At 44.1% G+C, this 22,945-nt stretch overlaps 1 protein-coding gene across 1 annotated transcript in view; it reads left to right on the plus strand.

Moving 5' to 3' along the window:
- SLC45A4 (solute carrier family 45 member 4) overlaps positions 1 to 22,945 on the plus strand; it is a 106,496-nt gene that overhangs the window by 67,827 nt on the left and 15,724 nt on the right. The window contains 1 exon segment of the mRNA XM_087706638.1: positions 15,535 to 15,723. Coding sequence (XP_087562764.1) covers positions 15,535 to 15,723 — 189 coding nt within the window.

The raw sequence follows: 22,945 nt of genomic DNA on the forward strand, positions 1-22,945 counted from the left end.
ACGGAGCTCTTTCCCATCCCGAAGAGGCCAAGGATTAAATCCAGCACCTTCTGTGCACAAAGAAATAGTTATTCTGCTAAGCCTCAGCTTTTCCCCTGTGCTAGAAAACTCCTTTTTTTTTGTTTGTTTAATATTCTGTAAACAATCCCAGGGCGAGGTGTGGGGGAATCTGTCAGCTCTGCCTTTTGCTGTGAGAAAGTGGCTCCTCATATATCCAAATTGTTGATCAGCCTGGTTTTCCTTGTTTTTCTTTTTTTTCATCTTTTTATCCCTTGTTTTCTTAAAAAAATAAAGGCGGCAGGAACCAGCTCTTTGCTTCTAAAATTTGCAGTTTTGTGTACAGAGAGTCCTCAACGTACGACCTATAAGGGAGCCCGAAAGTTTCCATCGCTCAGAAGACGTCGTTCAGGGAGTTTTGCCCGATCGTACGGCCTTTCTTGTTAAGTGGATCCCTGTGGCTGTTAAGCTGTTAGCATGGTGAATCCCAGCTTCCCCATTGGCGAATAGAATAGAGGAGAGGAGAGTTGGAAGGGACCTTGGAGGTCTTCTAGTCCAACCCCCTGCTTTGGCAGGAAACCCTATAACATTTGAGAGACCGCCTGCTGCCAATTACCTCCCACAGACCCATTAGATCTCACAGGGTTGGCCTCCTCCGGGTGCCATCTACCAGCCAATGCCATCTGGCTATTACCCGGGGGAGGGCCTTCTCTGTGGCAGCTCCGGCCCTCTGGAATGAACTCCCCGCAGGGATTCGGACCCTCACCTCTCTCCAGGCCTTCCGAAAAGCCGTCAAAACCTGGCTTTGCCCGCAGGCCTGGGGGTGATGAGTTCCCTCCCCTCTCGACATGTATGGTTGTGCGAGTGTTGTTTACTTTTATTATTTGTATTTTGTTTTTTATGTTCCCCCTTTTTCCCCCTTGAATTGTTCGCCGCCCTGAGTCCTCCCGGAGAAGGGCGGCATACAAATAATAAAATTCTATTCTATTCTATTTCAGGCAAATGGTTGTCCAACCTCTTCTTTAAAACTTCCACTCACAACTTCTGGAGGCAAGTTGTTCCACTGAATAATTGTTCTCAGTATTAGGAAGTTTCTCCTTAATACCAGGTTGCTTCTCTGCTTGGTTAGTTTCCATCCATTATTGCATTCTGGTGCTTTGGAAAATAAGTTGACCCTCTCCTCTCCGTGGCAGCCCCACAAATATTGGAATACTGCTTTCATGTCTTCCCCTAGTCCTCCTCTTCTCTAGTCTAACCAATCCCAAATCCTGCAGCTGTTCTTCATATGTTTTTTTCTCCAAGGCTTTTATCATCTTAGATGCTCTTCTCTGCACTTTTTGCAAAGTCTCAACATCTTTTGTGTAATGTGACCAAAAGTGGGTGCAGTGTTCTAGGTGAGGTCTTACTAAAGCTTTATAAAGTACTAACTCCCCTCGTGATTTTGATTCTATGCCTCTGTTTGTACAACCAAGGATTGTATTAGCTTTTTCAGCTGCTGCCACACACTGCTGGCATCTTTTGGGGAAGCCATCGGATTTCCATTCTGAATTTTGGAAAGCCATCGGATTTCCATTCTGAGTTTTGGGAAAGCCGTCGGATTTACATTCTGAATTTTGGAAAGCCGTCGGATTTCCATTCTGAGTTTTGGGAAAGCCGTCGGATTTACATTCTGAATTTTGGGAAGCCGTCGGATTTCCATTCTGAATTTCGGAAAGCCATTGGATTTCCATTCTGAATTTTGGGAAAGCCATCGGATTTCCATTCTGAATTTTGGGAAGCCGTCGGATTTCCATTCTGAATTTCGGAAAGCCATTGGATTTCCATTCTGAATTTTGGAAAGCCATCGGATTTCCATTCTGAATTTTGGGAAGCCGTCGGATTTCCATTCTGAATTTTGAGAAGCCATCGGATTTCCATTCTGAATTTTGGGAAGCCGTCGGATTTCCATTCTGAATTTTGGGGAGCCGTCGGATTTCCATTCTGAATTTTGGGAAGCCGTCGGATTTCCATTCTGAATTTTGAGAAGCCATCGGATTTCCATTCTTAATTTTGGAAAGCCATTGGATTTCCATTCTGAATTTTGGGAAGCCGTCGGATTTCCATTCTGAATTTTGGGAAGCCGTCGGATTTCCATTCTGAATTTTGGGGAGCCGTCGGATTTCCATTCGAGGTCTGGACAACGAAGGCCCAGGTGCTAGTGAAAGAAAGCCAAGACTCAACCCTGACGCAACTGAAGCTGTTACATAATCTGCCCAAATTCTTTCCTCCTCAGAGTAGCGTTGCCGTCCAGCCTAGCCTCCCTCATTCTTAAACCTGAAAGCCGATTAAAGATCTCAATTAGCTCATCGGCTGGTTTTATGTGGGCATTTAAGTGCGTGGCACATGCAGGCGACGAAGGCAAAGAAAACAACACGGCCCACGTGGTTTAGAAGTGGCACGGTGGAATTCTTGTATTTTGCCAGGTGAGCAGAGCAGGTATTTCCAAGGACCGGCCTTTATTTATTTAAGCCTCCCGTCGTGAAAGCAGAGTGGGCCAACTGGTTTTGCGGTGACCAGGTTTTCAAAGGCAGTCCACACCCCAGCAAACGGTTACGAGGGAACATCATGAGGTAATTTTGTTTACATTTTAAGCCCACCCACGCACCGAGAAACCTTGGGTGGTTTTCCAAGCGTTAGAAAAACATCAACAGGGCAAAATATTAAAAAACTCTTTTTGGGAATAAAAAATAAAAAAACAAGTAAACAACTCCGTGGGCAGATGACTCTAAAATTCAATTTTCTGTTACAGGTAGTCCTCGACTTACGACCTCAATGGAGCCCAAAGTTTATGCTTGTTCAGTGAGGCCTTTCTTAAGGGAGATTCACCCCGTTTTACGACCTTCCTTGCCACAGTTGTTAAGCGAATCACTGCAGTTGATAAGATAGTCATACCGTTGTTAAGTGGATCTGGCTTCCCCGTTGATTTTGCTTGTCACATGACCTTGGGACACTGTAACGGCTGTAAAATTAGGTTTCTTGGTGAAAAGAGCCAGCATTCTCCGTCATGTGTCCGTCATGTGTGATGTGGCCAGCATGGCTATATGCCAAAGGTATAGAACATAGTTAACCTTCTCACCAAAGTGGTACCTATTTATCTACTCGCATTTGTGTGCTTTTGAACTGCGAGCTGGGCAGGAGCTGGAGCAAGGAACGGGGAGCTCACCCCATCGCCCAGCGCTGGGTCTCAATCCCAGGCTATCAGCTCTCCAGCTAACAAGCTCAGCTTCTTTAACCACTGAGCCATTGAGGCCCCTAGTAATCTAGTAGATTTATTTTTTTTCAAGTCAGATCCCCCCCCTTGCACCCATACTTGCCATAAGACGAGTTCTGTAGCATCGGTGGATGTTGCAAATTGGGTAGTGAGCAAATTACCAAAAAAAATGACGACTCCTGTCTTAGGAACTGATTCAGTGAGGAGGTTGGGGAGGAACATGGGCCAGTCCTGAAGTGTGGGGAAGGCTCTGATGAGGCTTCTGTGAATCCTTTCTCAAAGCTGTTCCTGGATATCTGAGTAGACCATCTATTGATTGCTCAATCACGGCACCTATGGTGGATGGTAAGTCCCGTTTTCGGGGTTCATCATTCTCCAGAGGTTGTGGGTGCTCCGTCAGTGGAGATTTTTATGTGGCACGACAAAACCGCGCTCGACTAAAGCGCGCCCGATTAAACCACGTCACTGACGTCATCAACAGGGCGACAACAGCGAGCGCGGAGAAAGAAGGGCGCTTTAAATAGCGCTTTGAAAGCAAGCCGATTCAACTTAAGGTAAGGGTTAGGTTTAGGGTTAGGTTTAGGGTTAGGTTAAGGGTTAGGGTTAGGTTAAGGGTTAGGGTTAGGTTAAGGGTTAGGATTAGGGTTAGGGTTAGGTTAAGGGTTAGGTTTAGGGTTAGGTTAAGGGTTAGGGTTAGGTTTAGGATTAGGTTTAGGGGGGCTAGGTTTAGGTTTAGGGGTTAATTTTAGGTTTAGCATTTACAGCGTGCTTCTGTCTCGGTGCTGTTGTCGCCCTGTGATGACGTCAGCTACGCGGTTTCATCGAGCGCGCTTTAGTCGAACACGGTTTTGTGGTGGAACCGATTTTTAAGGTGCAATTGGACAAACATTTGTCTGGAATGGGCACAGGGTCTCTTGTTTGGGTATGGAGTGGGACCAGAACCCTCCCCAACCAGCCCGGCAAGGGTGTGTGTGTATTTGTGTGAGAGTGGCAGATGCACACTTAACATGCAGAGCTCCATTTGTGGGAGTGGTGGGCACACTGACCTTACGCTCGCTCAAGTATAACTTCCTGCACAAATAAAGTCCGCGTGCACTCACGCACGAAGCTCCATTCGCGTACGGAGGGTGCTAGCGTGCAAGGCATCATTCACGTGAATGGAGTTTCGTGAGCGAGCACAAACGCCCTCCACTCACACGAGTGGAACTTTGCACACAAACAGGTTCACGCTTGTCCGCCGCTGACGCGAATGGAACTTCACGCACACAGTCTTGCCCATCTCTCCCGTGGCCCAGTTTCAAACAGGTCTCAGCCTGGTAGTGGGTTGTGGCCCGGGGTGTGTGTGTGTTGTGGACAGTGGTGGGATTCAGCCGGTTCGCACTGGTTCGGGCGAACTGGTAGTTGGAAGGAGCCACTGACCCTCTCCACCCCACCCTTCCCAGAAGTCTCTACACAGCCCGTTTTGGATGCCAGGTAAGTGCAGGGGCCGCGTGGAGGGCCTGGGAGGGCAAAAATCCGGCCTTCCGGAAGTCTGAAAACAGGCCTGTTTCCAACTTCCAGATGGCCTCCGGAGCTCAGGTGAGGCCGTTTTCACGCTCCTGGAGACTCGGGGAAGCCTCTGGAGCCTGCGGAGGGAGAAAACGTCCCCCCCCCACACACACACACCGTGATGCAGGAGGCTAAGTATGCCCCTTCGGCCTCCTGCACCACAGCGGGGGGAGGGGACATTTTCACCCTCCCAAGCCTCCAAAAACTTTCCCGAGCCTCCAGGATGGCCGCGCCCACCCAGCAACCCGGCAGAGAACTGATTGCTAACATTTTAGAATCCCATCGCTGGTTGGGGGACCTCTTAACTTAAAAAAAACCCCTCAAAATGCTAAAAAAAAAGAGGAGATTTTTCCCAAACCAAAGCCTCGACTGTGTGTAAGAATGAATTCATATGTGTCTACTTAAAATTTCAATCCTGCCTCCTTGTTTTTACTCTATGGCAGATCTTGCCAGCCTGGTCTTTTGTGATTTCAGTGCCGTACAAAAGTTGGCAGGTTCTGGATTCCCGCAAAAATCTCTCTCTGTTGCTTTTTATGGCTGCCATCTTTCTTGTCCCCCTTGATGTGGAAAAGGCGCTTTTGAGTGCTTCGAGGCCTGGCGGCGTCTGCGTCTTTCTCACCACTTTCTCACCCGGGTGCTTCATCTTTACTTCGTCCTCTGCGATTCCTCCCGCAGAAGAAGCAGCCTCTATGCTGCTTTTATTCCCTTTTAATGTATCGTGCTTACTCAAAAGGTGGGCGTTTTTTTTCTTTTCTGTTTTTCAGAGGTGCTGCGTTGCTTCGTAGGATGCTGTTCCTTTCTTTGCCCCTTCCTGGTATTCCGTATAAATCTCATTTCGAGAATTTATCCCTCGCCTCCTGGATGACCTTATTTTAACTCTTTAATGCCCACAGAGAGCCGCTGTTATATAATAAAACTGATTAATCGGTCTGCCTTCAATATTGGATTTTTTTAGTTCTGGCTGACTTCCCCCGAATGACGGATTGAGTGCAAGGCACAGCTAACTTAAATAATGCTGCATATGTCAAGGGTACAAGCGGTGATGTAATGCTTAAGGGGAAAAAAAAAACCAGAATTAATGCATTCCCTTATTTGGGGGAGGGAGGGCTTGGCTAATGGCCAGGAGTGAGTCACTATTGCAGTTCTTTCTCTGCCAACGCTCCTGGAGGAACTTGGTTAATCTTTCTCTAGTCACCTAGAATTGGTTCAAGGTTGAGTATGCTGCGTTTAATTTCACATGTCACGTTTCAAAGCCCAGCCTACCGGTAGTCCTCAATATTACGACCAGGAGTGGGCTTCAAAAATTTTCACAATTTGGTTCTCTGCTCGGTTGCTGGGTGGGCATGGCCATGGTGGGTGTGGCCTAGTTGGCCTCCTGCACCACGGCAGGGGAAGGGAGTTTTTGCCTTCCCTGGGCTCTGGAAGTTTTCGTCGAGCCTCCGGGAGGGCGAAAACAGCCTCCTCCGGGCTCCAGAGGGCCTCCGTAGGCCAGAAATGGGCCTGTTTTCAGCCTTCCGTAACTTCCGGGACAGTGGTGGGTTACGGTGCCTGCCGGGAGGACCGCCCGCCCGTGCTCCTTACCGGTATTTGACGTTTTGGGGGGCTTCCACACAGGTGCATGGAGCACATGGCGCCTGCACGATGCTCCGCCGAGCAGCTGGAGCTTCACGGAGGCGTCGCAGAGCGTCGTGGCCAGTAAGGATGCATGCGCACGCTGCGTGCGCTCATGTGGTGGGCATCCGGCCTTGTTGCATCGCACCAGTTGCAACGGGATCCAAAACCTACCACAGTTCCGGGAAGCCAATTTTTCACCCTCCAAGAGCCTCTGAACAGGCCTTGTACTTAACCTGGCATCCCAAACTGGCCGCATGGAGACTCCTGGGAGGGCGGGGTGCAGAGGTGGGTTCCTACCAGTACGGTACGGTGCAGCCGAAGAGGTAGTAACTCTGACGGACCCACGACCGTACCGGTTCTATCCTCGGCAGCGCCATCTTGATTTGCTGTTCTGCACATTTACAGAACAATCTTCATTGAAAAAATGTTATTTCCCCCCCTTTTTTAATGTTATGCACATGCGCAGACCGTGCGCAGACTGTGCGCATACGCACGGAGCACACAAAAGCTTTCTGGCACTGAACCTGTAGTAATGGCAGCAGTGGGTGCGGCCAGCCAGGGGTGGGATTTGCAGGTTCGCTGAACTGGGCAGATCCTTAACTAGAGGATCGCCCGAACCCATGCGAACCCACAGCCCACCCCTGTTTATGACCAAAATTTTGGCTACTAAGCAAGACAATTGTACAATTGGCATTTCACGACTTTCCCTGCCACAGTTATTAAGTAAAACACCGCAGTTGTTCAATTAGCAACGTGGTTGTTAAGTGAATCTGGCTTTCCCGTTGAGTTGGCTGGTCAGAAATCGCAAAAGGGGATCAAGTGAACCAGTCAACATCTTGAACCAGTCACTAAAGCGGTCGAATTTTAATCACATGGCCCCATGATTGCCTTCAATGGTCGTTAAGTGTGAAAAACGGTCCTGTCGCTTTTCAGTGCTATTGTAACTTCAAACGGTCAGTAAATGAACTTTGTAAGTTGAGGACAATGTGCATTCTCCATAACATTTGGAAGGCAGGAGAAGAAGAAACGGATGGAAATGATGGAAGTTGGAATCCTGCATTCAGTTTTGGTCACCACGATGTAGAAAAGATGTGGAGACTATAGAAAGAGTGCAGAGAAGAGCAACAAAGAGGATTAGGGGACTGGAGGCTAAAACATATGAAGAACAATTGCAGGAACTGGGTATGTCTAGTTTAATGAAAAGAAGGACTAAGGGAGACATGATAGCAGTCTTCCAATATCTCAGGGGCTGCCCCAAAGAAGAGGGAGTCAAATTATTCTCCAAGCCACCTGAGGGTAGAACAAGAAGCAATGGGTGAAAACTAATCAAGGAGAGAAGCAACTTAGAACTGAGGAAAAATTTCCTGACATTTAGAACAGTTAATCAGTGGAACAGAAGTTGCCTCCAGAAATTGTGAATGCCCCAACACTGCAAGTCCTTAAGAAGATGTTGGATAGCCATTTGTCTGAAATGGCACAGGGTCTCCTGCTTGAGCAGGGGGTTGGACTAGAAGACCTCTAAGGTCCCTTCCAACTCCGTTATTCTGTTATTAAGTTTATAAGGTAGAAAGAGTGCAGAGAACAGCAACCAAGATGATTAGGGGACTGGAGACTAACGGTTGCAGAAACTGGGGATGTCTAGTTTAATGAAAAGGAGGACCAGGGGAGACATGATAGCAGTCTTCCAATATCTCAGGGGTTGCCACAAAGAAGAGGGAGTCAAGCTATTCTCCAAAGCACCTGAGGGCAGAACAAGAAGCAATGGGTGGAAACTAATCATGGAGAGAAGAAAGACATCTTCGGAGAGCACTCGCTCTTTGGCTTTGAAACAAGAGCTGGGAACAACTAGCACATATGTGCAAAGGGAACCTTTACCTTTCTCTTTATCTCACAATATAAATGTTGCGCAACTAATTGGAGAAAAATGATCTGCCACCCAGTGTTTTCTGTAACTGGCAGGATTACGTGCAGTTCAGCATTTTCGCTGAGGCCAAGTTATGAAATATGCAGCATGATTCACATCCCTGCGACTTAAAACCTTTCGTTCTGATACTGGGATCCAAATGCTGAGACTAGTGTGTTAATTGTCGGTTTTCACACTTAACGACCATGGTCACGTGATCAAATCTGGGCACTTGGCAACTGGCATTCAACAGCTTTCCACCAGCGAAGTTAATTGTGGAAAGGCAGGTTCACTTATGTATAGATTAATCCAAAACTTGGTTGAAAAGCTCCCAACCAAATTTAAAAATAAAATAAAATAAAATAACTTGTGTCAGAAAATTCCATAATTAAAGCACCTTCAGCACTTCCCAAAAGTATACTTGCTGGCACTGACCTCTTTTGAATTAAAACAAAGGCATGAATGAAAAAGACGTCAGTCTCCGAAGATGCATAAATCAACACCGGAGTCCCGTTTCTGCACTATTGAACAAAAGCTGGACATTAATAGCCCAATTCTTTGCAGCTTTTCAGGCCGGAAGGCTGGGGAATCCCAAGTGTAAATTCTAAAATTGGCATATCGTCCAAAAAAAATCAGTCCCGCTTTCCGCGTGTCATGGGATCACGTCCATGTTTTGAGCTTCGGCCTTGCTCTCCCCGTGGTGAAGGGTTTCTCATCAATTACCCAAAATATTGTCCCCTTTTTAACCGTTGAGGCACGACGGAACAGGGTCTTAAGCTGGACGACGCCTGTGGAGGTGGTCCTCGGCTTATGACCGGTTGCTTAGCAACCATTCAAATATGTATAATGGATTCCGCGCATCACCACCCAAAAAGTTACAGTCGATCCTTGATTTATGGCCACAAAAAGCCGAAAATGGTATCTCGTTTGCTAAGCGAATCAGTGCAGTTGTTAAATTAAAAGCATGGTTAAGTAAATGTGGTTTCCCGTCGACTTGGATTGTCGGAAGGGTACAAAATGTGATCACATGACTCCCCCGCAGACATTGCAACCGTCGTAAATGTGAGTCATTTGCCAAGCGTCTGAATTTTGATCATGTGACCCTGGGGATGCTACAACGGTCGTAAGTGTGAAAAATGGTCATAAATCTCTTTTTTTTTCAGTGCGGTTGTAAAGTTGGATGGTCGTTAAATGAACCATTGTAAGTCAAGGGCTTCAGGTAGTCCTCGACGTACAACAGTGCACTTAGCAATCGTTCAAAGTTACAACGGCACTGAAAAAAGGAGACTTATGACCGTTTTTCACACTTACGACCGCTGCGGCATCCCCATGGTCACATGATCAAAATTCAGGCACTTGGCAGTTGTCTCATATTTATGACGGTTCCAGTGTCCCGGGCTCCTTTTGCGACCTTCTGACAAGCAAATGGGGAAACCAGATTTACTTAACAAACATGTTACTTAACTTATCAACGGCAGTGATTCACTTAACAACTTTCTCGCTTGGCAACAAAAATGTGGGGCTCCGTGATGGGATTTTAGAAATGGGTTCACCGACAAAAGGGCGAACGACCAAACCGCGCCCGACTAAACCATGGTGACAAAACCGCATGTTCTAAAGCGCTCCGACGAATGAGCGCTGAATCACGCCGACAACAGCGCGGCAATAGAAGTGCGCTGTAAAACTAAACCTAAACGTAACGCTAACACTAACCCGAAACATAACGCTAAACCTAACCCTAAACGTAACACTAAACTGAACCCTAAACCTAACCCTAAACCTAACCCTTACCTTAAGTTAAATCGGCTTTCTGTTGACGTGCTATTGTAAAGCGTCCTTCTGTCTCCGCGCTATTGTCTCCATGCTGTTGTCGGCGCGTTGATGACGTCGCAGTTTTAGCGATTCAGTTTAGTCGGGCGCGGTTTTGTCGTTCGCCCTTTTGTTGGGTCACGTTAGAAATGATGATGGGATTTTAGAAAGACGAAGAGAGGATGGATAATGAGAACATACATGAATAAAATGGGAAAATATCATACATACCATTAGTAGATGGTAATTTTAGAGTAGGTAATTCAGCTGTATTGTTAATACTAACAGCGTGTTAAAATATATTGTGAATTTAAAATATTAAGGATTAGAAATGGTGGGGGCTTTGAGATACACTCCCGGGATGGGTTGAATATTGTTAATAATTGGTGTCATTAGTAATCCCCCCCCCCCATTTGGACTATTGATGTTGTGGTGGAATAATGAGTGATTTTAAAATATACTGAATGATAACACTTAGAAAGGGATAACAAATGCAGGTTGCAAAGAAATGTTATTTAACGTTTAAATGAACTAATGGGACAATGTAAAAGGAATATGAAATGAGACTAGTGTTGTTGAAGTTGGAAGTCGCTATTTGTGTTATTATTGTTAACGTTGTTTTAAAAAAGAAAGACTTGACCCAGTCAATGCACTGTCCACAAAATATGTATGCTTATATTGGGAAAAATAAAAAAAATATTATTAAAAAAAGAAGAAATTTGGACCATACGTTGTGGCCGTAAATCGAGGACTACCTGTATTAGATTTTTTTTGCCAGCATGGAAGTTTTGCCACGATGGAGTAACGCAACCCAACCCCCCCCCCCTTCCTCCTAAAATACCACAACTTGTGAGTCTGCCGTGTGACCAGCCAGTTAGTCCGATCGACTTCCTGTGAACCGCAAGCTCTTTCGGTCACACTATTGTTGACCAGTCATCAAATCTCATTATCTTTCTTCTCGTTTCTTTTTTTTTTCTCTTGGGGGGGGGGAAACGGGACGGAGGGGGAGAGAACAAATAAAACTTATTTACTGTATAATGTCCTGTTTGTTTGTAGCTGGCTGGGAAATGCCGCCCTGCCGGGGTCTCAGCGGCAGCGAACAAACGAAATTGTTTTGTGTTGATTTGTGTGCGACCCGAAGCTTTTGTTGTTCTTGGTTCCTTACGTTACAATCAGATTGGCTTATCAGGAACAGTTTGAGGTGCCCCGTTGTTGTTGTTGTTGTTGTTGTTTTCTAGCACTTCCTTCGTCTGCCCCGTCCTCTTCACCCACCCCAACAATTCAAGAAAGAGAAGGGACTGAAATGTAGAACCTGGCTTGGTCAGGGAGGTGATAAATCAGGGTCAAGCTATTCTCCAAAGCACCCGAAGGCAGGACAAGAAGCAATGGATGGAGACTAATCAAGGGGAGAAGCAACCTAGAAATAAGGATAGAAATTTCCTGACAGTGAGGGCAATTAATCCGTGGGAAAAAAGCTTGCCTTTGGAAGTTGTGAATGCCCCAACCCTGGAATTTTTTAAGAGTCTAAACAGCCACTTGTCTGAAATCGTATAGGTTCTCCTGCTCGGTCAGCGGGCTGGACTAGAAGACCTTCAAGGTCCCTTCCAGCTTATTCTATTCCTATGATGGCGAACTTATGGCATGCGTGTGCCCAAAGTGGCACACGAAGCCACGTCACCCACCATGCGGAGCCTTGCCTGTTTGTCTTCTGGGTTTCTGGCGCGCATGGCGCGCACATGATGATCAGCTGTCCTTCGTACACACGGCGGTGCCGAAAACCAGTGTTGCGCATGTGTGCCAGCCAGCTGATTGTCGGGTGCACATGAGTGCCAGAACCTGGAAGTTTGGCTTTTCTGGAGCGCGGCCCCGACGAGGGTGCGTGCGCACACATGCAACGTTTCCGCCATCACTGTAGGCCATGATATTAACAGCCATTAATTTAGGGACCATTCAGAGTTACAGCGGCACTGGAAAAAGTGAATTACGACCGTTTTTCCCAGTTGTGACCTTTGCAGAATCACATGATCAAAATTGGGGCGCTTGGTTGATCCCCTTTTGCAACCTCCCGGCAAGCCACGTCAATGGCGGAGTCAAGATTCGCTTAACAACCGGGTTACAAACGGCAGTGATTCCCTTAACAACGGTGGCAAGGAAGGTTGTAAAGTGAGGCAAAACTCACCTAACAACCGTCTTGCATAACTGAAATGGCCAGCTCAATTGTGGTCCATAAGCTGAGGACTACCTGGATAGAAACCTTACTCTCCTAGCCACAACCCGACAAAGTGTGATTTTCTGGAAAATAGAAGTTGTTACTTCTAAGTTGTTACTGTCAAAGCACTTAGTAAGGCTGTATTAATATTATTCTTTTCATCTTTCCTGTTACCTACTTCCTTATCTTCTTAGGCCTCTAACTTTGTTGTTTGTATCTTACAATTTATATTAATTGTTTTATTTTTTTTTATCCTAGTATGCTTTATGTTGATTGCTTATTTAGTATCTTAGGACTATGACTAAGGTTATGATTTATGATGAATGTATTTTTATGATCATTTATCACATGTTGCTTGGATGCACACTGAGAGCTTCTGTACCGGAGACAAATTCCTTGTGTATCTAATCCAATAAAGAATTTTATTCCATTCCACTCCACTCCACTCTACTTTACTCTATATTGTATTATTCTGTTCTGCATTCTGTTCTGTTCTGCATTCTATTCCGTATTATTCTATTCTTCACTCTATTCTATTCTGCATTCTGTTTTGTTCTATTCCATTCTATAATTTATTATCCTATCCTACATTCTATTAGCAATAGCAGTTAGACTTACATACCGCTTCATAGGGCTTTCAGCCCTCTCTAAGCGGTTTACAGAGTCAGCATATCGCCCCCACAATCTGGGTCCTCATTTCACCCACCTCGGAAGGATGGAAGGCTGAGTCAACCCTGAGCCGGTGAGATTTGAACAGCCGAACTGCAGAACTGCAGTCAGCTGAAGTACTGCACTCTAACCACTGTGCCATCTCGGCTCTCCTCGGTTCTTCTTTTCTACTCTATTTCTATCCCATCCCTTCCACTCCATTCCATTCTATTCTCTTTCATCCCATCCTATCCCATCACATCACACCCCATGTATTCTATTCTATTCTATTCTATTCCATTCATTTCTATTCTATTCCATTCTATTCTATTCTATTCTATTCTATTCTATTCTATGGATTTTCAAAACTGAATCGGGGGTGTCTGGTGGCTTATGGGACTTCTCAACTGAAGTGATCTGTTGTTGGTTGTGTTGTGAATTTTAAAAAGCTTTAGAACAGTTACTCTGCAGCTGGCCCCATCTACTGGCTAAATGTTAGCATTGCTGTCTAAGATATATATATAGAGAGAGAGTCTGTGTGTGTGCCTGTGTGTGTATATATATAAATATATATATATTATATATATATATATATATATATATATATATATATATATATATATATATATATATATATATATATATATATATATATATATATATATATATATATATATATTATTCTCGTCCCTACTTTTCCTCTAGCTGCAATTCAAAAGAAGAAAAGACTTCACTTTGCAACCAGCAAATAGCAGTTCTAACCCTAACCCTAACCCAGAGATGTTTCATAGTTCATTTTCTTTGCTCTTTGCCTGTAAAGGTTAAAGCATTGGTGGGAACATTTTTTTTTTAATGCGTGCATGTTTTGCAAACAGAGGTTTTGAGGGTGGTACTTAGGGTTTATTTTCTCCGAAGAGGAGGACTCCCAAGTTTTGCAAAATGTGTTTTATTGGCAGAAGAATAAGCCGAAGGGCACAGATTTGTCGGGGTGGGATTTCCCATCATTCTTCTAGGCCAACAAAGACATTGTGGTAGTTGGATCCATCCCCACGACACCCAGTCCAGGCATGCGAAGGAGGGAACCTTAGAGAAAGCCATCAGAAAACCCTCTGAAGAGAAATGGGTTGAGCTCTGTTCTTGAGGCCAAGAATGGAACTATGCAGATAATATAAACAGATGTAAAGAGCTAAATAAGGGAAATATGAATAACAAAACAGGTAAAAGATGGAAAATAGAAAATATTATAGTGATATGAGGGGGGGAGTTAAAATAGAGAGAGAAATAAGAGGGGAATAATAGTGTGTGTGTGTGTGTGTTTGTGTGTGTGTATAGATAGGTAGGTAGGTAGGTAGATAGATAGATAGATAGATAGATAGATAGATAGATAGATAGATAGATAGATAGATAGATAGATAGATGATAGGTAGGTAGGTAGGTAGGTAGGTAGGTAGGTAGGTAGGTAGGTAGGTAGGTAGGTAGGTAGGTAGGTAGATAGATAGATAGATAGATAGATAGATAGATAGATAGATAGATAGATAGATAGATAGATAGATAGATAGATAGATAGATGATAGATAGATAGCGGGGACGCAGTGGCTCAGTGGCTAAGATGCTGAGCTTGTCAATCAGAAAGGTTGGCGGTTCGAATCCCTAACACCACGTAACAGAGTGAGCTCCCGTTACTTGTCCCAGCTTCTGCCAACCTAGCAGTTCGAAAGCACATAAAAATGCAAGTAGAAAAATAGGAACTACTTTGGTGGGAAGGTAACAGCGTTCCATACACCTTTGGTGTTTAGTCATGCCGGCCACATGACCACGGAGACGTCTTCGGACAGCGCTGGCTCTTCGTCTTTGAAATGAAGATGAGCGCTGCCCTCTAGAGTCGGGAACGACTAGCCCATATGCGCAAGGGGAACCTTTACCTTTTATATTGATATAACAAGATATATGTAATAACAAGTGGGAGATTTAGAAATTGAAGGGCGGTGGTATTATGTTTAAACAGTACAAAGCAATGAAAATGAAATGTAATAGCTATGAGTAATAATATTATGTCTATTTGTATTTTGATGTACGATACCCAGGCATCATTCACACGCATAGATATTTATAAATAATACAAAATAAAAAACTTGATTTTTTAAAAAAGAACGTAAGTATGCTGTTTTCTTGGCACCAATAAGGAGATTAGTTTTTTAAAAAAAAACTAAGGGATCTCCTGGTGGCCTCAGTTCCAAATCTAGGCGTGACTCTGCTTTGCTGCCCCCTGCTGCCAATTCTGTAAACTGCATGCTCACTGCCCCAAAACACACCCGGAGTGGGAGGGGAGAATGCATATGGCCAGAACTTGCTGGTCAGGAGGTTGTTTATCTGCGTCCTACATCATGGCCTCACACAAACACACATGAACTCACACGCAAATACACACCCAACGCATCCCTGACTCCCTTTCCTTCCTGTACGCGGCCACAACCTCCTGGCTCCATTGAAATAGCCCAGGTTCCTCCCGCCAGTGCTTCCTGCGAACTAACCCACATTCCTGGTTTCTCTTTTTAGGTCTTCCTGAACAGTACTACAGCCTCACCTGGTTCCTTAGTCCAATCCTGGGCCTGATCTTTACCCCTTTAATTGGTTCGGCCAGCGATCGCTGCACCCTCAGCTGGGGCCGCCGCCGGCCATTTATTCTCGCGCTCTGCATCGGGGTCCTCATTGGCGTTGCCCTTTTCTTAAACGGATCTGTTATTGGTAAGTGATGACCTACTGACTTCAGAGTAAGCCCCTTTTGGGCAATGGAGACCCACCCTGGACGGCTGAAGGGACTTAAAGCTACCACAAGAAATGTGCTGGGTGGATTTGGAATCGGCTTAGAGGTAGTCCTTGACTTACAGCCACAATTGAGTCCAAAATTTTTGTTGTTAATAGCAATAACAATAGCAGTTAGACTTATATACCGCTTCATAGGGCTTTCAGCCCTCTCTAAGCGGTTTACAGAGTCAGCATATCGCCCCCAACAACAATCCGGGTTCTCATTTCACCCACCTCGGAAGGATGGAAGGCTGAGTCAACCTTGAGCCGGTGAGATTTGAACCGCCGAACTCCAGATAGCAGTCAGCTGAAGTGGCCTGCAGTACTGCACCCTAACCACTGCGCCACCTCAGCTCGTTTCTATGCTGCCAAGCGAGAAATGTCTTAAGTGAGTTTTGCCCCATGTTACAACTTTTCTTCGTTAAGTGGAATGGCTGCAGTTGTTAAATTAGTCACACGGTCGTTAAGCGAATCCTGGCTTCCGCACTGACTTTGCTCATTAGAAGGTCGTGAAAGGAGATCACATGACCGCGGGACACGGCAACCGTCACAAGTATGAACCCCTTTCGAATCGTAAATCGTGACCATGGGGATGCTGCAACGTAAGCATGAGGGTGAAAAATGGCTGCAAGTCATTTCTTTCACTGCTGTTGTAATTTTGAACCGTCACTAAACGAACTGTTGTAAATCAAGGACTACCTGTACGAATTACTACTTTAATAATTACTACTTTAGGCATTTACCTTTAGGAATATACATTATTTTATATAATTTCCTAAAATAGTTTAGTAAACTAAATATTTAGGAATTTATCTCTAGGAATCTATTTTATATAAATTCCTAAAATAGTTTAGGAATTTAAATACTTTAGGAATTTACCTTTAGGAATATACATTATTTTATACAAATTCCTAAAATAGTTTCGGAATCTAAATATTTCTGGAATTTATCTTTAGGAATCTATTTTATATAATTTCCTAAAATAATTTAGAAATCTAAATACTCTGGAATTTATCTTTAGGAATCTATTTTGTATAATTTCCTAAAATAGTTTAGGAATTTAAATACTTCTGGAATTTATCTTTAAGAATCTATTTTATATAAGTTCCTAAAACAGTTTAGAAAGCTTAAATACTTCTGGAATTTATCTCTAGGAATCATTCTTAAAAAGGGGAAAAAAATGTCAGAAATCTAGAGCTCACATTCCTTATTTTATTCTTGTGGAAGCCAGAGTGCTCAGTAATGGTGTAAGAACTAATTTGATGATGAGGGAATAATGGATACAGATAGACCTCGACTTACAATCGTAATTGGGACCAGATTTTCCCTTGCTAAGCAAGGAGGTTGTGATGTGAGCCCGTTTTTACCTCTTTTTGACCACAGTTGTTAAGCAAATCAATCCAGTTGTTAAGACCCCGGGACACTGCAACGGGCTATCAAACTCCCCGCCTGCAGGCCGGATAGATAGATAGATAGATAGATAGATAGATAGATAGATAGATAGATAGATAGATAGATAGATAGATAGATAGATAGATAGATGATAGATAGATAGATGATAGATAGATAGATAGATAGATAGATAGATAGATGATAGATGATAGATGATAGATAGATAGATAGATAGATAGATAGATAGATAGATAGATAGATAGATGATAGATAGATAGATAGATAGATAGATAGATAGATAGATAGATAGATAGATAGATGATGATAGATGATAGATAGATGATAGATAGATGATAGATAGATAGATGATAGATAGATAGATGATAGATAGATAGATGATAGATAGATAGATGATAGATTGATAGATGATAGATTGATAGATGATAGATTGATAGATGATAGATAGATGATAGATAGATGATAGATAGATAGATAGATAGATAGATAGATAGATAGATAGATAGATAGATAGATAGATAGATAGATGATAGATAGATAGATAGATAGATGATGATAGATGATAGATAGATGATAGATAGATGATAGATAGATAGATGATAGATAGATAGATGATAGATAGATAGATGATAGATAGATAGATGATAGATTGATAGATGATAGATTGATAGATGATAGATAGATGATAGATAGATGATAGATAGATGATAGATAGATAGATAGATAGATAGATAGATAGATAGATAGATAGATGATAGATAGATAGATAGATGATAGATAGATAGATAGATGAGAGATAGATAGATGAGAGATAGATAGATGATAGATAGATAGATGATTGATAGATAGATAGATGATAGATGATAGATAGATAGATAGATAGATAGATAGATAGATGAGAGATAGATAGATAGATGAGAGATAGATAGATAGATGAGAGATAGATAGATAGATGAGAGATAGATAGATAGATGAGAGATAGATAGATAGATGAGAGATAGATAGATAGATAGATAGATAGATAGATAGATAGATAGATAGATAGATAGATAGATAGATAGATAGATAGATAGATAGATAGATATAAACACATACATGTATGTATATATGTATTGGTAAGGCCACACATGGAATCCTGCATTCAGTTTTGATCACCACGATGTAGAAAAGATGTGGAGACTCTGGAAAGAGTGCAGAGAAGAACAACAAAGAGGATTAGGGGACTGGAGGCTAAAACATATGAAGAACGGTTGCAGGAACTGGGCATGGCTAGTTTAATGAAAAGAAGGACCAGAGGAGACATGATAGCATAGTTCCAATATCTCAGGGGTTGCCACAAAGAAGAGGGAGTCAAGCTATTCTCCAAAGCACCCGAGGGCAGGACAAGAAGCAACGGGTGGAAACTAATCAAGGAGAGAAGCAACCTAGAACTAAGGAGAAATTTGCTGACAGTGAGAACAATTAACCAGTGGAACAGCTTGCCTCCAGAAGTTGTGACTGCCCCAACACTGGAAGTTTCTAAGAAGAGATTGGACAACCATTTGGCTGAAGCGGCGTAGGGTTTCCTGGCTAAGCAGGGGGTTGGACTAGAAGACCTCCAAGGTCCCTTCCAACTCTGCTATTCTATTCCCTTCCCTTCCACCTCTATGCTGCAACTCACTCACTACTAGCTCTTTAGCTGCCCACCATGAACCAGCCACGATGGAGACGGAGCCGCCAGCCTGCCTAAGCCTTGTTTTTCTGCCGTGTTTACCTCAAGCGCGTTGTGTTTCACAAGGACACCTTCCCATTAATATAATTGTGTTGTAGCACAATAATATCGGCAGAAGCCGGGATGAATGAGGCAGCTCCGGGCATGGGAACCCTCTGGGAGCCTTTTCACAGGGAAACGGTTCCTGTTGTTTTCTGATTTCCCTTTAATGCATATCTGGCAAAGACATCCTGTTTCCAGCGTTATTTGAAAAAAGAGAGACAACCTTAAAAAAAAAAAAAACACCAGATCATTTCATTTTGGGGTTTTGTGTTCTCCCCCTTCCCTGTTCTCCCGGGGACAAAAAAGATTATAACGCGATCTTAAAAGTTGTTTATCGAATGTCTAAATGGAAAAGAATTTTTTTTTCCTTTATCCCCTTCGACAAAAAAAAAAAGGAAAACCATTGTGAGGAAACAATTGAAGCTGGGAATTTACTGTCTTTAGGAACTCAGCCTGAGAGTCGGTTCCACGGCAATATTTCATTCGGAGAGAGCTGGACTTTTGGGTTCTACCACAAAACCGCGGACGACAAAATCGCGGTCGACGAAAGCGCGTATGTGACGTCATCACAGCGCGACGAAAAAGATCGAAAAATGTAAAAATAAAGCTAAAACCTTCCCCTAACCTCCCCAAACCTAACCCTTAACCTAACCCTAAACCTAACCCTAAACCTAACCCTAAACCTAACCCTAAACCTAACCCTTAACGTAACGAAAAACCTAACGCTAACCCTTAACCTAACGCTAAATGTAACGCTAACACTCTAACCCTAACCCTTAACCTAACCCTTACCTTTATGTGAATCGGCTTGCTGTAATTAAATTTTTATTTCAATTTTTCGATCTTTTTCGTCACGTTGTGATGACGTCACATACGCGATTTCGTCGACCGCGCTTTTGTGGAACGCGCTTTTGACGGGTCACGGGACTTTTGATGGGGTTGAAGCTACTACCGTAATTTCTCGGTTTTCTCAAGAGCCTTTGAAAGGGAAACACCTTTGATACATGCAACGGTTGTATCCCAAGAGCAATCGCAGGCAGTCCTCGACTTACGACCGCAATTGAGCCCAAGATTTCCGTTTCTGAGCAAGACGCTTGTTAAGTGACTCGTTTTATGACGTCTCTTGCCAGGGTGGTTAAGTGAATCAACGGGAGTTGTTACGTTTGTGGTTGTGAAGTGAATCCCACTTCCCCATGGACTTTGCTGGTCAGAAGGTCACAAAAAGGGGGTCGCGTGACCCCCCCCCCGAGACCCTGCAACCGTCATAAATACGGGCCAGTTGCCAAGCGCCTGAATTTTGGCCCCATGAGGATGCTGCGGTGGTCGTAAGTGTGAAAAATGGTGATATATCACTTTGTTCAGTGCTGTTGTAACTTCGAACAGTCACTAAATGAACTGTTGTAAGTTGAGAACAACCTGTAGTACTTCATGTGATGTCCCAGCTACATCTTCCACAATGACAAAGGGTCGTTCTGACCAGGGCTGATTTCATAATTCCAAAACACCGGAAAGGAAAAATCAAGAATCTGGATCTGGGCCTTGCAGGTAGAAAGAAGATCTGTTACCGGAAGTCAGGACATCTCCATCTTCATATCTGTAGCTTTCTTATTAGGACAGGGGGTCTCCAAATCTGGCAACCTTAACACTAGTGGACTTCAGTTCCCAGAATTCCTCAGACAGTCATTGGACTTCTAATTCCCAGAATTTCTCAAACATCCATGTGGACTTTCAACTCCTACAATTCCTCAGCCAGACCTATGGACTTCAGCTCCCAGAATTCCTCAGACAGTTATTGGATTTTAGCTCCCAGAATTCCTCAGACAGCCATGTGGTCTTCAGCTCCCAGAATTCCCCACACAGCCATATATGTGGTCTTCAGCTCCCAGAATTCCTCAGACAGCCATGTGGCATTCCTCAGACAGCCATATAGACTTCAGCTCCCAGAATTCCCCAAGCAGTCATATATGTGGACTTCAGCTCCCAGAATTCCTCAGACAGCCATGTGGACTTCAGGTCCCAGAATTCCTCAGACAGCCATGTGGAATTCCTCAGACAGCCATATGGACTTCAGCTCCCAGAATTCCCCAAGCAGCCATATATGTGGACTTCAGCTCCCAGAATTCCTCAGACAGCCATGTGGACTTCAGGTCCCAGAATTCCTCAGACAGCCATGTGGAATTCCTCAGACAGCCATATGGACTTCAGCTCCCAGAATTCCCCAAGCAGCCATATATGTGGACTTCAGCTCCCAGAATTCCTCAGGCAGCCATATGGACTTCAGCTCCCAGAATTCCCCAGGCAGCCATATATGTGGACTTCAGCTCCCAGAATTCCTCAGACAGCCATGTGGCATTCCTCAGACAGCCATATAGACTTCAGCTCCCAGAATTCCCCAAGCAGTCATATATGTGGACTTCAGCTCCCAGAATTCCTCAGACAGCCATGTGGACTTCAGGTCCCAGAATTCCTCAGACAGCCATGTGGAATTCCTCAGACAGCCATATGGACTTCAGCTCCCAGAATTCCCCAAGCAGCCATATATGTGGACTTCAGCTCCCAGAATTCCTCAGACAGCCATATGGACTTCAGCTCCCAGAATTCCCCAGGCAGCCATATATGTGGACTTCAGCTCCCAGAATTCCTCAGACAGCCATGTGGCATTCCTCAGACAGCCATATAGACTTCAGCTCCCAGAATTCCCCAAGCAGTCATATATGTGGACTTCAGCTCCCAGAATTCCTCAGACAGCCATGTGGACTTCAGCTCCCAGAATTCCCCAAGCAGCCATATATGTGGACTTCAGCTCCCAGAATTCCTCAGACAGCCATATGGACTTCAGCTCCCAGAATTCCCCAGGCAGCCATATATGTGGACTTCAGCTCCCAGAATTCCTCAGACAGCCATGTGGACTTCAGGTCCCAGAATTCCTCAGACAGCCATGTGGACTTCAGCTCCCAGAATTCCTCAGACAGCCATGTGGACTTCAGGTCCCAGAATTCCTCAGACAGCCATGTGGAATTCCTCAGACAGCCATATGGACTTCAGCTCCCAGAATTCCCCAAGCAGCCATATATGTGGTCTTCAGCTCCCAGAATTCCTCAAACAGCCATATGGACTTCAGCTCCCAGAATTCCTCAGACAGCAGACAGCCATATGGACTTCAACTCCCAGAATTCCCCAGGCAGCCACATATGTGGACTTCAGCTCCCAGAATTCTGGGAGTTGAAAGCCATAAGTCTTGAAAGTTGCCAAGTTTGGAGACCCCTGTTGTTAAACTAATAAAGATTAACCAGAAAATGTTCCTATTATGGGTTTTAATTGTCACTCCTTTTATTCAAAACACATTCTCCCTTCTTTGAAAAGTTTCCAGTGCTGATGGGTTCTGTAGCATCTCCCAGTTTTTGACAATACGGGACCGAAGTCACGGGAGTTTTTTAGTTCTTCCTCCATTCCTGCTTGCTAAGTTTTGACTCTAATATTTTCACAAATTGTCTAATCTTATCAAACTCTTACAGAAGGAGATAACTTCACCAGCTTTTTTTCTATGCCAATCTGACAAACTTATGGTCTCCATTCCCATCAGGGACAAAAAAGGCCCCTTCTGCTCTCGCTTCCAATCTATTAAAAGGTTTCTTGGGTGACAGAGAGTTTAATTGACTTCTTCATTATGCCATAAGATGTCTCCTGAAGCCAGATTGCCAGCCTGATGCGTCAAGAAGGCACTCTTAATCTCACCTTCCTTCCTTCCTTCCTTCCTTCCTTCCTTCCTTCCCTTCCTCTTATCCACTCACCCTTTTCTTCCCTTGTCCCTATCATCCCTCCACCCAGTCATCATTCCATCCACCTATCCACTAAATCCCCTTCCTTCTTTCGTTCCTTATTTCATTCATTCCTTCCTGTTACCCACTCATCCATTTCTTTCCTCTTCCCTATCATTTCCTCCCTCCCCTCTCTCCCTCTTTTCCTTTCTTTCTTCCCTCCACCCACCCACTCACCCCT

This window comes from Thamnophis sirtalis, unplaced genomic scaffold, assembly GCF_051295495.1.
Source record: "Thamnophis sirtalis isolate CommonGarterSnake01/CBP01778 unplaced genomic scaffold, rThaSir2_p1.2 scaffold_2, whole genome shotgun sequence".
Lineage (NCBI taxonomy): Eukaryota > Metazoa > Chordata > Lepidosauria > Squamata > Natricidae > Thamnophis > Thamnophis sirtalis.